Below are 16593 nucleotides of genomic sequence, written 5' to 3' on the forward strand. Positions count from 1 at the left end.
AAATCTCTACAACTGAATGAATAATTACAAATGAACACTACATGTACATGTATTTTATAAGTGTTATTAACTTCACTCTTCAACATGCTGAAGTGCAAGTTCAAACAAATAATCAAGACACAATGTATAATACATGAAAAACCTTTGATAGCTTAGTTCTACATAAACGAAAGTTCTCACTAGAGAAAATAATTCCATCTTTAAAAAAGAATCCAAATAGTCTGCCTTTCATGCGATAATCCATATTGGCAGAGTACATAATTAAAGACTCTGTGAATTGGCAAAGTCGCTTGAACTATACGCAATCTTTAAATAGTCCATGTTGACTGCATCCTGAAGATGAATACATATTCCACAGACTCTATTGGAATGTGTCACATTTTTGATGGACATTAAATATTAGGTTTGTCATTAATATCCATATTGATCATGATAAAATATGTTGGATTCACCCATTATCGGAAAATCCGAATTCACTAAGTGTTTAAAACCAACTTCCACCATGCCTTGGCCATCTACATGTAGATACACGAATATTGTTCCTAGTGTATCAGAAAATAAATTCCAAATCATTCTACTGTTTAATGTACATGAACATGTAATTCCATATGGCTAGGCCTCATTAGTTCTAAAATAAAAACTGGGTTTATCCATCTCAGGAAAAAGCCTTGTTAACAAGTCACATGAGATTTCCTATTAAATTGTCAGACTTTGGTGGAATTGAATTATAAATAATTGATGTAAACATATTTACAGTGGGTATCCAGGGGGTTCATGGGGTGGTGGAAAATTTGTGTTACATGTATCTTCATTCAAAATATCCAATGAGCAAATAATGACCTGAGTGCCCTTGGGGGACTCCCCTTTTTAAAAGTTTCTCAATCCAACTCTGTAGTACATTGTACATACACACGAAAACGAAACATATATATTTACAAAAAAAATAAAAATGAAAAATAAACAAATATTGTAAATAAATAAATGTGCATTCTACTCATGCCATGTACATTTATATACTGATAAAAATTACATTTAAACGTAGATGATGTACTGTACACATGGTAAGTATTGAAGAAATCTCCATGTATTTATAATTAGTGAAAATAATTTCCAGTTTATTTACTTAAAGTTAAAAATATTTAAAATTTCAAGAAAAACAAATGAATATACATGTAACTTCAGAAGGATTTATAAATGTAAAGTGCATGAAGAAATGTATTTAAATTTAAAAAAAAAAACAAGCTAAATTTGACTTACATGTACAAGGATATCACAAGTTGCCAAAGTTGAAGGTGAAATGTCTTGTAAAAAAATTCAAATCCTGGATAAAAATACAAATAAAGTACAGTACATGTTTTTACATAACTACTTCTTTTACAGTTTCATTTTAATTTTTTGAAAGTATTGTTTTTATAAATAGTCAGTAAAAGGATACATACATGTACATCTATTCATAATATTTATAACTACAATAAGTTATAACTATTTGTTTACAGTGCCTAAAATGTTCATTGTTTTAAAGAGTCTTTTCAAAGAATATACATGTACATGTATATATGATATTCATGACAAATAACAAATAAATATTTCTTAAATCATTTGAGTATGACTAAATCAAAGATAGAAACATGAAAATGATAAATACAACTATATACATGTACAACAACAACGAAGAGAACAGATTTTCACTGATGACACATCTAGATACATGTATTTGAAAAACTTGATGAAGACCAAGACATAAAGAATAAAGAAATATGAAATAATTTCCAAAAAAAATCAATCATTTTACTATATAAACTAATTTTGTATTATTTCTTTTAAAGATTTTTAATTAAGTTAATTGCAAAATGTATTACATTTATGTAAATAAAAAAGTAAAAAGTTATTAAAGATAATTAAGTCCATAAATTAAAACATGTTTCTGAAAAACATTTCTTAGAAAAAAAAAGATTATTTCTGATATTGTTATAAAGATTTCTGATAAATTAAATCATTATAGATTAAACATGTTTTATTTATCTTTAAATCTGAATTTGTTTAATAAATTAATATTGTCTTAGTCCATCAAGAGAAAAAAAAACACCAAATCATTCTGAATGCACCATTCAAAGTACATATACATGTTATAATCTTATTATACTCAGCGTCACATAAATAACATACTGAGTATAGTCATAAACATATGAACTGGCATTGTTCCTCACATGAATCATTCATTAGATTTGAACTAATTATAAAATACAGGTATAGGTGTTAACATAATTACAGTGGCGGATCCAGGGGTTCAAGGTGTAACTCGCCCCCCCCCCCCACACACACACAAAATAATTATTAATTTTTGTAATCTATGGACCTTAATGAGCAGATAATAACCTGGCACCCCTCCCATTTTTCATAATTTCTCCATCCGCCCCTGTTAGTGCTAAATATATAAAATCAAATACACATACATGTACATATATATTTACAACAACTGACTTAAAAATCAACATTTATACATGTAGATGTACATGTACCTACATGTGAATCAATAAATTGGAGATACATGTATTTCTTTTAATTATTGAAGTTGCAAGTACATGTAATCACTGTTGTGGGTAATTTAATGTCCTTAGTAGTATCTTTCAATAATATACATGTAATTGATATTTCCAAAAAGAAAAAAACAATAAAAGTTCTGAAATAAATCAACCATTTAAAAAAAATATGTTCATTTTAGTTGAAGCAATGAAGACTTATAAGGATATCACATGTTGCCAAAAAAAATTCTATTAAATTAATTCTAACCATGACTAAAAAAATGCTACATGTACATTACATGACTGTACTTTTTTAATTATTGTTTTAAAGAAAGTTATTTTTAAAGGCCTACATCTAAATACTGGGTATGAATAAATCACTAATACAGTACATGTACATGTACTTAATTTTTACCACATTCATATTTTGATGTTGGAACTTGTAATGGTGCAAGATATTTACACAAAGTAATACTAGTATTAAAATATATAATTTTAATTATTTTCAGTTTTCAAACGAGAAAATTTCATTTATTTAGAAACATGAAAATGCAAATATATACAACAAAAGGCAAAAATTATTTTCAATGATGACACATCTACATGTAGATACATGTACATGTATTTGACAATCTTGATGAAGACCAACACTGATTGATAAAAAAATATAAATTAAATTTATTTTACACTGTACGCAATATGAAATTTCTGTACTATTTCAAAGATTTTTTAATAAGTTAATAATTATCATATTTTTGTAATCTTATGCCAATATAAAAGTAGAAAGTTCTGTCAAATATTGTTAAGATTTTTGAAAATTAAGTCCACAAATTAAATCATGTTTCTTTTCTTTTAATCAAGTTAATTATCATATGAACAAATGTATGTTTATTTATGTCTGACAATTAAAAAAAAGGTGGAAATGTCTGATATGATTAAAATTACTTTAGAAAAACAAACCTTATATACTCGAATTCACCTCAGCCAATTTTTATTTTTTTAAATGATCTTATATCATATTTCTGCTATTTACATTTAATGAAAGAAAAACCCGGTTTCGAATGAAAATGTTACAACTGGTACCTAATATATAACTTACCACATATCGTATTCAATTGGCAGGGAACCAGACATGTGGCCGGAAATCATGGTATTTCAGCTCTTCAATTGTGAGATAATAGGGAACATTTCAAAATACCCATAGAAACAAGATGGCGGACAAACAATACGCTCAATGCAAAATTCTCATAAAAATAAAAATGGAAATATTTCGATCTCGGAGGTAAGAACGAAAAATATTTGTATGAAAGTTGTAGTACAGAACGACATGAATAAAATGGCAATTTTTTAAAAAGAACTTATGAGTAATTTAAAAGATAATAAAAAAAAAAAACCTGCAAACAGGCTGAGGTGAATTCGAGTATACATATAAAAAATAAAGTCCAAAAATTAAATCATGTTTCTTTTCTTTTAATCAAGTTAATTATCACATGTTTATTTATGTCTGACAATTAAGAAAAAGGTGGAAATGTTTTCTTACCTTGAAATTGAATTAATCTCAATAATTTGTTTATCTCAGTGTTGGTTCTCCATCAAAAGTCAATATACAGTAAATATCCTGACCACCTTATTGCAATCAACAACAGTGAGATGATGGGTCACTTTATCATAATGTACAAACCGAGGGCCACTCAACCCATCATCTCCACCTTCAACTACAACTTCATGTTTATCTCCATCCCTTGAAATTAGTAATAAATTATCTTTGTCAAAATTACACACAAAAATATTCTGCTGTTCATCCATTGATATTCCACAAGGCCATGGCATTGTATTGTGATCCTTGAATGTGAAGATAACTCTGAGGTCAGAATCTAAGACAGTAACTGTGTCGTTGTTGTATCTAGGACAGGTATAACATATTCTGTTGCCATCTGTGTCTATATATGAATGATAATCAACAGTCTGGTCATCATGGAGTTTGTCTATTTTTTCTGTATCTATATTAATTTTTCGGATTCCTACCTGAGGTACACAGAAGTATAAATGTCCATCACTATGTGTAATTCCAGTGACTAGACTCTTTATCTGAAGTGTTTTAATGATTTTACTCCTGTCTACATCTATGATGGAGATTGTTTTATGGCGAGGATTAGAAACAGCAACATGGTTCTCATTGATGACTGTTACATCCCATCCTCCATTAAATCTGACTGATGATTTGTGTTGACCATTACTGTGTAGTATGTTTACTACACCATTGGACCTATCAGTCAACACCAGGAGTCCATTAGGCAGCATACAACAACCACGACACTCACCTTGACGTGCTGTAAACTGTTGTTTAAGTGTCAGTTGTCTGGGGAATCTTGTATTCACCTCTGCCTGACCCATGTTTGGTTTGTTTATGTCTATGGAGGTTGCATTTTTTTCTCTTGATACTTTAATGTCACACAGAGTTTTAATTCCAAAAATTGTGTCGTCTGCTGTGATGTTTTCATTCATTTCTATGTCTGTATTATCCATGGCTCCTTTTTCAGATATTTTTTGTAAGATTTCTTCTGATTCTTGAACTTTTCTCTCCATTTGTTTTGTTGCAATAAATGCTTGGAAATTTGATGCATGTTTCTTAATGAGTTCCTCTTGTCCCAATAATTCACCAAGTTTTCTTTTATTTGATTCCAGGATTTTTGTGGTGGCTTTGATTTCATTTACATTTTCATTTACAACTGACTCTAACGCTGATAGTGTTTTGTTTTCTAGTTTCTTAATTTGATCAATAAGTCTTTGTGTTCTTTTTTTTACATTTGTTGATAATTCTTCCTTCTTAGCTTTCAGTATTTTCACATTTTCTTCTTTTTCAGTGATCGCTGTCAAAAACGTTTGATGAGTAATTTTTAATGATATCCAAACATTTTCGAACATGGCTGAAGATTTTACGTTTTTGATCACATCGTCTATAGGTAGAGTGTCTTCACATTTTTTATGAGATTGCAAGAAACACATATAACAGACAACACAATCGTGAGACCTACAGTAATATTGATATTTTTGTTTGTGTTCTTCACAGTCGAGTTGAATTTTGTGGATAAAAGATGGTAATTTTAGGTAATCTTCATAAGGTATGGTGCTGTGGTCCCTTGTTGCTTTGCCTACTCTGTGTTGCTCACTACATGTTGAACAGAGGGATTCCTCACATTGTGGACACCATACTTCAGGAGTGCTGGTCCTTTCTAGTAACAGACAGATGCTGCAGCTTTCAGATGCCATTTTTCTGTAATATAAATAGAGAACTATAGGATTTAAATTCCTACTTCTTAAAATCAGTTAAATATAGCTTAATATAATCCATTTTTGGATTTGGCATTGGTTATATTTTTTATGTTTTGACTGTGATGGTCAAAACAAAAAGAATATATCTCCAGCACCGAATCCAAAAACGGATGAAGCTCTAGATATTACCTTGGTTATATTTTTTTTATCGACTTTTGAATGAGTTCAGACCTTTCATACAGTTTGTTAACCCTCACGGAGCGTAGTGTAAAGGGAGGAGTTACATCATCATATATTGTTAAACCCCATACTGGTGGTCAAAATACAAAATACTAAAGCTCTAGATATTACCTTGGTTAAGTACATGTATATCAAGCCCCTGTTTTTCTTTACAAAAACTAATCCAAAGTTGTGATTACATGGAACTTGGGTTAAAATCAGCTACGTACAGACAATTCTCTTAAAATCAATTATATATTGCTTAGTATTTTTGGGATTTGGCATTGGTTTTATTTTTTTGTTTTGACGGTGGTGGTCAAAGCAAAAAATTTTCTCCAGCGTCGAATCCAAAAACAGATAAAGCTTGTTACAAAATGTATTTTTTATTGACTTTTGAATGAGTTTAGACCTTTCATACCGGTTAAAATCAGTTACATATAGCTGTGCTGTGAAACGTAGCTTTAACTATTATTTTGTGATTTGGCACTGGGGATATTTTTTTCTTTTGACGGCGGTGGATTCAGCTTATTACCAATTTTTTTTTATCGACTTTAGAATGAGTTTATATAAACCTTTCATCTTTCAACTACCCTGGACTTTTTATGAGCAACTCGGCGGGTGTCTCTAGAAAAGCAGAGGACACTTAACCTACTTTGTATTATTTTATTTACATGTACTTCATGTTCTTTTTTTTTTTGGTATGTGTTTTCCATGTATTGTCTTTATCACTGTATTACTTTCATTTGATTTCTGCTAGAACCTTGGTTTCCTTGATTACTATTCATACTGTGGGTTAACCCTCATGGAGCGGAGTAGTCAAAATACTAAGCCTCTTGACCTGACTTTGCAGATACGTACATCAGTCGTTTTAATTGTAGCCACAAATAGCAATATTTGACTCTTTTCTTGCTATTTGTCACTAATGTTCAAACGTCTGTGCGTTTATGTATATTAAGCCCTTGTTTTCCGTTAAAAAAATCCAAAGTTGTAATTACACAGGTTAAACCTACTCCAGCAATGCTAGAGTCCATCTGGCAAGCTATTTTCTGACTTGGTGCCATCCTACGAGTTGGGGTATGGGGGAACGGAATTCAAACTTCTTACGTAGTAGGAGTAAGGTTAAACCTCTCAGGAATCTCAAATTTAAGTACTAGCATGTCTAATCCCTTTCGGGATCGGTGGTGGTCAAAACAAAAATATATCTCCTGCACCGAATCTCAAAAGGTTACTGTCATGTCTTAATTTTGCACAACCGTATATATCAAGTTTGAAAATCCACACAGTTATTGAGGGACAATATGTTTGTATGACTTACAGACATGCAACACAGTCAGGGCTTTAAATTAGCGGTGTTCCTGCGCCTTTCAGACAGACGCGGAGTTTCTGTTTCAATGATGACGTATGTCTGCGGGTCTCACTAATTGACGACAAGAAGTGACAAAAAGCGACAAGAAACAACAAGTCGAATAGCGCAAAGAAAATTTTGTTTTCATTTAAACAGAGAATTACAATTGTTTATTTATGTGTTTGATTTAAAGCAAAAAAAAAAAAAAAAAAAAGAATAAGAAAATATTGTTTTTAAAAACCAGGAAAAGAACATTTTTCAGGTAAAAATGTGAAGATAAAAGATTGTTTTGAAATATTTCCAAAATGATAGTAGCCTCAGGAAGTTTGTTTTCATTAAAGAAAAATAATAAAAAAGAAAGAGATAAATCAATAAAGTTACAGGAAAACTGACTTCAAAATATGTTATAAAGATTCAATTCTCTCATTTTTTAGAATAAGGCATATTGCTGAACTTGGTATTATTTTTGCAGTTTTCATATCTCTCTAAATAATAACCCATTTTATCATATATTTTGAGCTAATTTCTTCTATAACAATGCTTTTGCCATATTTTTTTTTTCATTAAAGAAAATATATAAACAACTGCGCTTTTAAGCGCATGATATGCCCGTTGCCCTTTTAACTTGTCCTTATGTTTTAATGAATTTATATGATCAACTAGAAATACTGTAAAACCCTCACCCCAGAAAAGTAAATAAAAAAATGCTAAAAAAAAATTTGCATTATAAATGCTACCTTAATATTAACTAAGTTTGTTGTCTTGAAATTAGTAATAAATTATGTTTGTTATGATCACACAAAAATATTCTGCTGTTGATCCATTGATATTCCAATAGGCCGTGAAATCTGACTTCAAAATATGTCATCAAAATGCCATGCCCTCGACCTCTCAGCTCCGATCATACATTTTTTTTTTAGAATAAGGCATATTGCTAATCTTGGTATTTTCAAGTTTTCATATCTCTCTAGATAATAACCTATTTTATAATATATTTTGAACTAAGTTCTTCTATAACAATGCATGTTGCTATCTTTTTCTTCCATTAAAGAATAAAAAAAAAAAAACAGCTTTTCTTTTAATCATACCACTGAATATTGTTTCCAAATAATTTCCTTTTTGTTATTTCACATAAAACATGTTTCCATACTTTTATCAATTTGAAAACACATCAAATCAAATCTAATATGTATAGAGATATAGTTTATTTATGAATTGTAGTATCTAATTTGTTCTAACTGTTCATTGGTCAAATTGAGAAAATATGTTTTTTTTTAATTTTAAATTTGTATCAATTGACTTCCGTTTTTTTCTAAATTTTCCTAAAAATAATTAACTCATTTTTCAATAATTATCTCATTTTTTTCCCTATGTCACTTTATTTTGCCTATAAATGAAAAAAAAAATATTGTCGCTTGAATTTCTCGAATTCTTGACCTTTCTTGTCCCCACTTGACACGTCTTGTCACTAATTAACTATAAATTTCTATAGGAAACATTTTGTTAGTATTCTCTGTACTCCAATCCAAAACTTTACATGCAAATGTAAAGCAGCATCAAAATCCATTCCTTTACATGTAAATGTAAAGCAAAATTAAATCCGTATCTTTACATGTAAATTATGTAAAGCAATACCTTTATTTGCCTTCAGTAAAGCAATACCTTTATTTGCCTTCAGCAAAGCAATACCTCCTTAACACTCCAAGTGTAAAGTCATATTCGTATATATAAATGGGCTAAAAACACAAATTAAGACAATATTAATTTGCCGACCAGCCAACCGTACAAGATAGACTTACAAAGATAGGGGGAGCCGAAGAAAAAGTAGAGCGTCTATAAACCTAGTTTTTTTGTGTGACTTCTAATCGATTCTCTTATGAATCGGCAATGTACCCATCTTTGCTTGTATCTGACCTGCACCTTCCATGCCTCTTCCAACACCTATCATTTACATTGGAAGTAGCAACTGCTGTAGCACCACCTGAGCGCATGGAATGTAAACCTAAATTCAAACTATTTTCAATCATCCTCAACCTGTTTAGAATACTGTGACGTGCAGCTGTATAACTAAGTTTCTTGTTTTGTAAATCAATTTGCATACGGACTTGCTCCTAAATATGGGCCTGAACAGATGACCATCAGAAAACAAATTTATGTCCGAGCATTTAACATACCTATTAAACATATTTAAAGCGGAAGCCACCGTTGAACCTTTCGCAATGACAACCTCATTACCATTACTGTATTGATCAGTTTTAGATTTGTTTATATAAATGACTAAGTAATCATCAAAAACCTTAACATCTCTGCAAAGTAAAGAACTTATTTCATCATATCTGAGGAACCCAGCGTAACTCAAAAGAATCATGGTTAGATCCCTAATGACCAATAAATCTTCTGAATCCTTAAATTTCCACAAAGTTTTATCAATAAATCCGTATTTACGGGATCTTTCTTCTGTTTTTGAGGACATGCGATTCTCTTTGCCGACTTTTGAAGAGATACAATGAAAGAATTTAACGTGGGATCGGGTAAGTTATTAATTTGACGAACCCATTTCAAACTGTAAACGACGGAGTTTATGGTATTACAGGTGGAACCGAACTCTAATAAATATGTGATATATAATGCGACATGTATGGGCTGGGCCGGTAATGCTGAAAACCCCTGTTTTTTTAATAAACCCTTCCCATTTTTTAAAACAATTGAAATAAGATTTGATAATATTGTCACTCCTGGAAGACACAATGTAAGAAGTCATCTTGTCAGATAAACTGTGCATCCATGACCCATCCTGAATATCGGCGGCGGCGACTGCATCACTAACCGTGTCCTTTAAGCAGATTCTGAGTGTTGGCGATATCTTTCTGCTGTGCATTTATCTTACGCATTTCAGTAGAAAAAAAAGTGATCTTATTTCAGACATCATGTTGTTCTGGGCGACTGTCAATGCACTGGCGACTTCAATTCGAATTTTTTTATCGATGTTGGCGTCCATATTTGAACTTGTCACTGCGAAAGGTGGCTAGTGAATGACAACACAGACTCACCTGAAAACCAATTACCATTGGTCAGGCCACATATCATGTGATTAACCTCGAATTGACAATCCAATATTTTCCCGCTATACAAGCGAAACGCAGGAAAATACATTAGTTTTCCAAACAATGTGACATTGAGTCACGGTAAGATAGCTACTTGTTGCAGTTTGTGTTAAAGCTTCCTGGTTCAATCAGTTCAATCATAATACAGAGTATCAGAAGTACATGTAAAGTCCGAAACGAACTCAATATAACATCAAACGAAACGAAGAACGAAATCGAAAGAAATGAAATATAACAAAACCAATCAAACCAGATCCATTATTTAAATATAGAAATTGAATTATAATGAAATTGTCCCAATAATCATTATAATTAATAGGATTTTAGTCTATGCCAATGATGGACGGAGCACTTGTGCAATCGTCTACTTCCGTCAGAATATTTTAGCCATTCATAGTTCTAGTCTTACATTCCACATACATGTATATAGGTCGCTGACGCTCCGTTAAAACAATTAATTATGTTTTGGGTAGGAAGGACAAACTATTTGAAAATGTTATACGTTGTGAAGTGGCTCAGTTAAACATACATAACAATAATAAATAAGTTAACAATAGTCACATTTAAAGGTAAAAAAGGAACTACATACGAGTATATTCAAGTTACCTATTCATTTTTAAATGCATAATAAACCATTTGATGTTTAACTAGAAATGAAAACCCAGCGAGATTGTAAATAGTCTTCAATCATAGAAAAGGAATGATAAAAGGAATGCCGAGTACTAATTGGGAAAACTGTCTTATGCAGGGCTTGAGGCAGTGGTTCCAGTCAAGAAACATTATAAAGAAAGGGATGTCATGCTTTTATTTTCCGCTCATTGTTTGCCCATTTTTGTTACAAAAAGGTAGCATAACCCCCGAAACCATCCTGACGTATCATCAACTGTATCATAAATATATTTTTATTACGATTACCGCCTCATGACAACGGAAGCTACGAGATGGCAAATAAAAATGAAACTTTGCATAGACGATGGCATAGGAATTTCGATAATGCATTTCTTGGGAATTGTGCCATTTTTTGGTCTGGTATTATTGCTTTTTGCAATATTAATCATTATATTTTGCTATTTTGGCCATGATTGGTGGAATTATATCACAGGGGCTTGCTCCTACTATCAAATATGCAGCCCGACTCTATCTATCTATTGGTGGTGATACCTGTGTTTATTTATTAGGTTGTTTGCAGGGCAGTAATAAGTAATAATTATATTTGATTTTATTCGGGGGGAGGTGGGGTTGAGTTGAATCGAGTTACCCCAAAATCTGGTATCCCCGTTTTCTTGTTATATACTATTCGGACTGCATATTTGGGAGTGGGAGCAAGCCCATGTGATAGTATTTTAATCGTTTTATCGTTTATGTTATTGTACATGTCTCTGGATTAGGTGCCCAGAAACTAAGCGCTTTCACATTACACATAGGTGTCTATGAAACAACTTGTAGCAGCTGTTAACCTTATCAACTGAGAAATGAAGATAGTTGAGTGTAACACGTTTCTAAGAATATGATTTATTTCAATGATTTGTCGCTTAAGGAGTTAGAGCTGGGGTAAGGGACGCCTCTTCAATCAGTGATATGGTTGCATCATATTCGATTTCACCAGAGCATATAACGCTTTCTTTTGAAACGTAATGAAATCAGTCCAAGTTACTTGATGCTTACATGAGATTGATGTCAAATGCAGAATACAAACGTTATGATGATTTGTAAGAGTTATATCCTTTACCCTATATCTACCTCCTTACATTTGAATTTTTTAGCAGACAGTTTCGACCTGGGGGTCGATAAACTGTATTTCGTCCTGAAAATTTAGAAACTGGGAATGGTCAACTAGTAGTTTATAGTTCAATTATGGGCTATATCGGAGTATTCCATGTAAACCGATATCGAACCTGAACATTAGGCAAACTGGCACGCTACTATGATGCATTATAATGCATTTTGGTGTGCGTGTTTTTAAATGTCCTTCATAATCAGAATGGTTAATTTAAGAAAAATTAAACGGTGAGTTTAATATTTACCATTTATAACAATAACCTTATGTTAAGATACGTTTGAATTCGATTCCCGTACTTTCCTTTTATTCCAAATTTTTGCAATACGGCAAATATTTGAGGCGCTAAAACGATCGATATAAATTGATTTAGTACATGAGTACTTTGATTCTACACCATGAATCACCTCTACCATTGGCAGTGCCTGAATTCTACGTGGATTGGTACTTGAATATACATGTATTAATACTTGATATATATGGATTTAACGTGTGTACATTGTTTGTGGCAGACCTCATTCTGTTTTGATATTTCAAAAAAAAAAAACAAAAACAAAAACAAAAACAAAAACAAACTAGTCTTAGTCTTAAAGTTTGACCCTTGACATATTTATCAACAATTATGAAATAATAAAGTACGGACAATATAAGAAGATGGTACAATGAACTGAAGTAAATGCTGAATGGAAAAGTAAATCTTACTCTTTACTGGTCAGTATTCCCAATTAGCACGAAGTTAACTTATTTGAACGTTAGCCAGGAAAACGCCCTGTTGGTTTAGTATGGAATGTTATCTTTTTACTTCCCGGTATAACCACACATTACACACGATTAGTTATGGAAGCTCATAGGGTACAACCGATTCCTAGTTTTTTTTTCAAAATAAGCCAGAATAATTGGTTAAAACTCGTCTTGTCGACATTTCAAAGGTCAGAATGCTGTTTTATAAACAAACATGTCGACTTTTATCATCAATTATTTCTCGGTTTTTTTTCTAGTTCAAATGATAGAAGTGTGTGCATTATACATGTATCATGGCGGCTTGTTTTTGTCAGCTTTGTAAACCACATGTCCACATGTTTAATTTCAATACATAATTACGCATGCGCAATCACGAATGTCGAACGCCTGTCAGATCGTTATTTACATGGTTAGTTCTACTTCCCATCAACAAATAATTTGCTGAAAGATAATTTATCTGAACAAAATACATCATACTAAGCTAATATAATATTATTTCTACAGAAACACAATATTAAACACTTGAGAAATAATTGCTTAAAATTACGTTTTTTAATTAAATCATTTAAAGAAATCCTCTTTTCAAACTATTTTAATTCAGTTTCATTTTAAATTTACGATTTTCGTCGTATCTCGAAAATGCCCGTATGTAAATACGATCAACGGCGGAATGCTTGAAATCGATGTGCGACGAGAAAACAATGATATCTTGGTAGGTATCTGTCGAAGAAGCGAAGTTATATACCAAGAAGAGAAATATACAACGACAATATTACCATGATGCTTGAAGCGGACCCGGATGAAAATTTTTGTTTGGCAAGTTCAGTATTTTTATTAACATTTAAGCAGCAAGCAAAATCAATGTTTCTATTTAAAAAAACTGTCTTGTTTATATATTTTTTTTTCAATAAATGAATAACTTGAACATCCCCCCCAAAAAAATCCAACCCCATACCCCCTTTCCTCTCACTCTCAAAATGGTCAATAACTTTACAGCACTTTGCAATACTTAACATTTTTTATCCCTTAAGGGCATCTCTAGCAACATCAATTTTAGTTTCAATCTGTACAGATACCGGAAGTATTACAGTTCTCCACGGAAGGTTGGAATATTTTACATTTGACATAAACAAAGTTCAGATGACAGCTGCAAATTCCAAACAAGAAAATTATTGCGTTTCCTATCTTAGAAAAGCTATGCTGCGTTTTTGATAATATAATCAGAGTTATATTTTTTCCGAGGCGGGTTAGGTTCTTGACAACAACAACAGCGGAACAGCGTACGTAAATCCATGTGTTTCCCGAAGTTTTTATAAACATAGCATTCACTTCTTTAAATAATTAAAACAAATTAGAAAAAGCCTTGAAAACTATCAGAAAAGATGAATTTATTTCTACTGAAACGCAATCTTAACCCATATTGTCTTATTTGTTTGATTGAAGGAAATGACGTATTTTCTCCGTAAGGACAGTCACTTTTTGTTACTTCCGGGACATGACTGTTTTTTGTTAGTGTATTGGGAAATCTTAAGGGAAATTTAGAAAGTACATGTAATAACCATAGAGCTTGCGGCGCTCGCTAATGATTATTATGGACAAATGTATTTTGGCTTCACAAATATTAAATTGGTGGTTTGTAATTTAAGTAACGTAAATTCCTCGACTAATTCTCCACGACAGTCAAATACTGAATGGCAGTTTCTCTGTACTTCATTACATAGTGAAACCCAACAATTTAATTTCATACATTCATTCTTTTTAAGGTATGGGTTGCAGTATACAGAAATGGTGAATTTTTCAATTGTAAACATGGAGGTTTTGAGAATATAATTGTACCAACAAAGATAATCAATGGTGAGTTGCAGACTGTTATTGTCCAGTCTGCAAAATTAATTAGATTACTTAAATAATACTGGTCATTATCAAAACAGGTTAACTAATTATGGAAGTGGTAACATACATATGTGTGGTATATATTTCATGCATTCTAAAGAAAGATGTTGACATTTTCTCATGTAAATTCTGGATTGTGATGGGTATACAATATTGAATATTTCTTTAATTACCCTCAAGTTAAAGTGTGCAAATTTAAATAAAATGGTAGTAATTCAGGAATGGCTGTCTGTGCAGTAATATCCTCAATTATGTGATGCACACAACAGGTTTTGAGGTTTTGTAAACTAAAAGAGCATTACATCCTTGTAACTTCAAATACAATAACTTAGCATTTAATAATAAGTTTGTGATGTCACTGTCATACACATGTAGAAAAAAAAGATGAAAAATAACTTTATGTAATCAGTCAAAATATTAAACTTAAAATGATTTTTATAATACTACCTATGTACTTGTACATTATCATTCATGTATCACTGAGCAATCAGGACCGAAACAAGGGTACATTGTATATCTATTCTAACTTTTGATTTCAGATGAGTCGTTTACAGTTTGTCAGAAGAATTGAAACCAGATTAATGTCCTTGTATAATGTGGATGCTACTCCATGTGTTTTAAGCTTGATACTGTGATCTAAAACACAAATGCAGATACGTGTACTCTAGTATAGTGCTTTGATTGAGAACTTTTGAAATTGTACTAGTTCAGACCCTTGCGCGTAAATGTAGAATTTTTTTTCAAACCATTATACATGCTATGTTTCTATTGCAATAAACTTTACAAATTATACTGTACAATTTGATGTATGGAGTCTTGTTTAAACCATTTAAGAGCAAACAATCTAAATCCAGCTTTTCTATTATACTTAAATTGGAAAAAAAATTCTTAAGTCCAACTCTCCGAATGTTTTCCGTGGGAAAAAATTCTAAGTTCCTACTTTCCGAATATTTTCCGGTTGAAAAAATTCCAAGTCCCTACTTTCCGAACATTTCCCGAGTAAAAAAAATTCGGTCCATATTTCCAAACATTTTCTGAGTGAAAAAATGCCTAAGTCGTCACTTTCCAAACTATTTCCGAAATTAAGTACAGATTTTCGAATAATATATTCGGAATTCCAAACTTAAAGCTCGGAATTCTGAGTAAAGTCAGAATATCCTGCTACGGGTTAACAGAGTAACAAAAGCAAATGAGCAACTCGGACTCCACTAAAAACTTTGAGCATGGACCTGGTGCACAGTTAGGGTAAGCTCCTCTGCTTTTCTCGAAACATAAAAAAAAATAAAAAATCAAGTCCTGTGTAGACGGAAGAGGAAAGGAAAACTGACTTTCTTATGTGCGTTGCAGTACTTATTTTCACTGTAAAAAATTGTTTGGTTATCCATTTTATTTATTATAAGCTAAAGAAGTAACATATTTACTTAAAAGAGGTTAGAATAGCATATATCACAAAAAGATACTAGAATATCTTCTATGACGTCGCATTTGAAATGATGAAACTAAAGAAAATTTGTAGCCAGGTGCACATGGCCACAATTGTGTTTACTTTTGACCACATGATGAGAGTTTTGATTGGCTCAACGATATACATTTGATTGACACCTCCCATTAGGATATATTGTTTACATGAAAAATAGACAAAAAGTGGCAAAAGTTAAATCTGGTGGTATATTTTTGGGATATAAGATAAATTATGAAGATTGTATAGAATGCTTCGAC

General features: G+C 31.6%; 1 protein-coding gene and 1 long non-coding RNA gene across 5 annotated transcripts in view; one reads left to right on the plus strand and one right to left on the minus strand.

Annotated features, from left to right (window-relative positions):
• Positions 1 to 13080, minus strand: part of LOC148600066 (uncharacterized) — a 116076-nt gene extending 102996 nt beyond the window's left edge. The window contains exons 1-2 of one of the 3 annotated variants that reach the window (XR_015918091.1): positions 12943 to 13080; positions 3622 to 5796 (exon numbers count right to left, since the gene is read on the minus strand). Coding sequence is in view for 2 of the 3 variants with exons in the window: in XM_088558979.1 (XP_088415105.1) it covers positions 4122 to 5792 (1671 nt within the window). In the remaining variant the exon portion in view is untranslated. Of the gene's footprint in view, positions 1 to 38; positions 5797 to 7329; positions 7529 to 12942 lie in introns of those variants that run through there. The other 2 variants (XM_088558979.1, XM_088558980.1) reach the window with 2 other exon arrangements.
• LOC148600070 (uncharacterized) lies at positions 3730 to 15679 on the plus strand. Of its 2 annotated transcripts, none has more exons than XR_015918093.1 (3): positions 3730 to 3804; positions 14745 to 14835; positions 15414 to 15679. It is a non-coding gene; the product is annotated as an uncharacterized LOC148600070 (long non-coding RNA). The 2 variants fall into 2 exon arrangements; XR_015918094.1 differs by lacking the exon at positions 3730 to 3804 and adding an exon at positions 13527 to 13693.
• Positions 15680 to 16593: the final 914 nt, after the last annotated feature.

This window comes from Perna viridis, chromosome 13 (assembly GCF_037379345.1).
Source record: "Perna viridis isolate PV_CMFRI_1.1 ecotype Kerala chromosome 13, ASM3737934v1, whole genome shotgun sequence".
Lineage (NCBI taxonomy): Eukaryota > Metazoa > Mollusca > Bivalvia > Mytilida > Mytilidae > Perna > Perna viridis.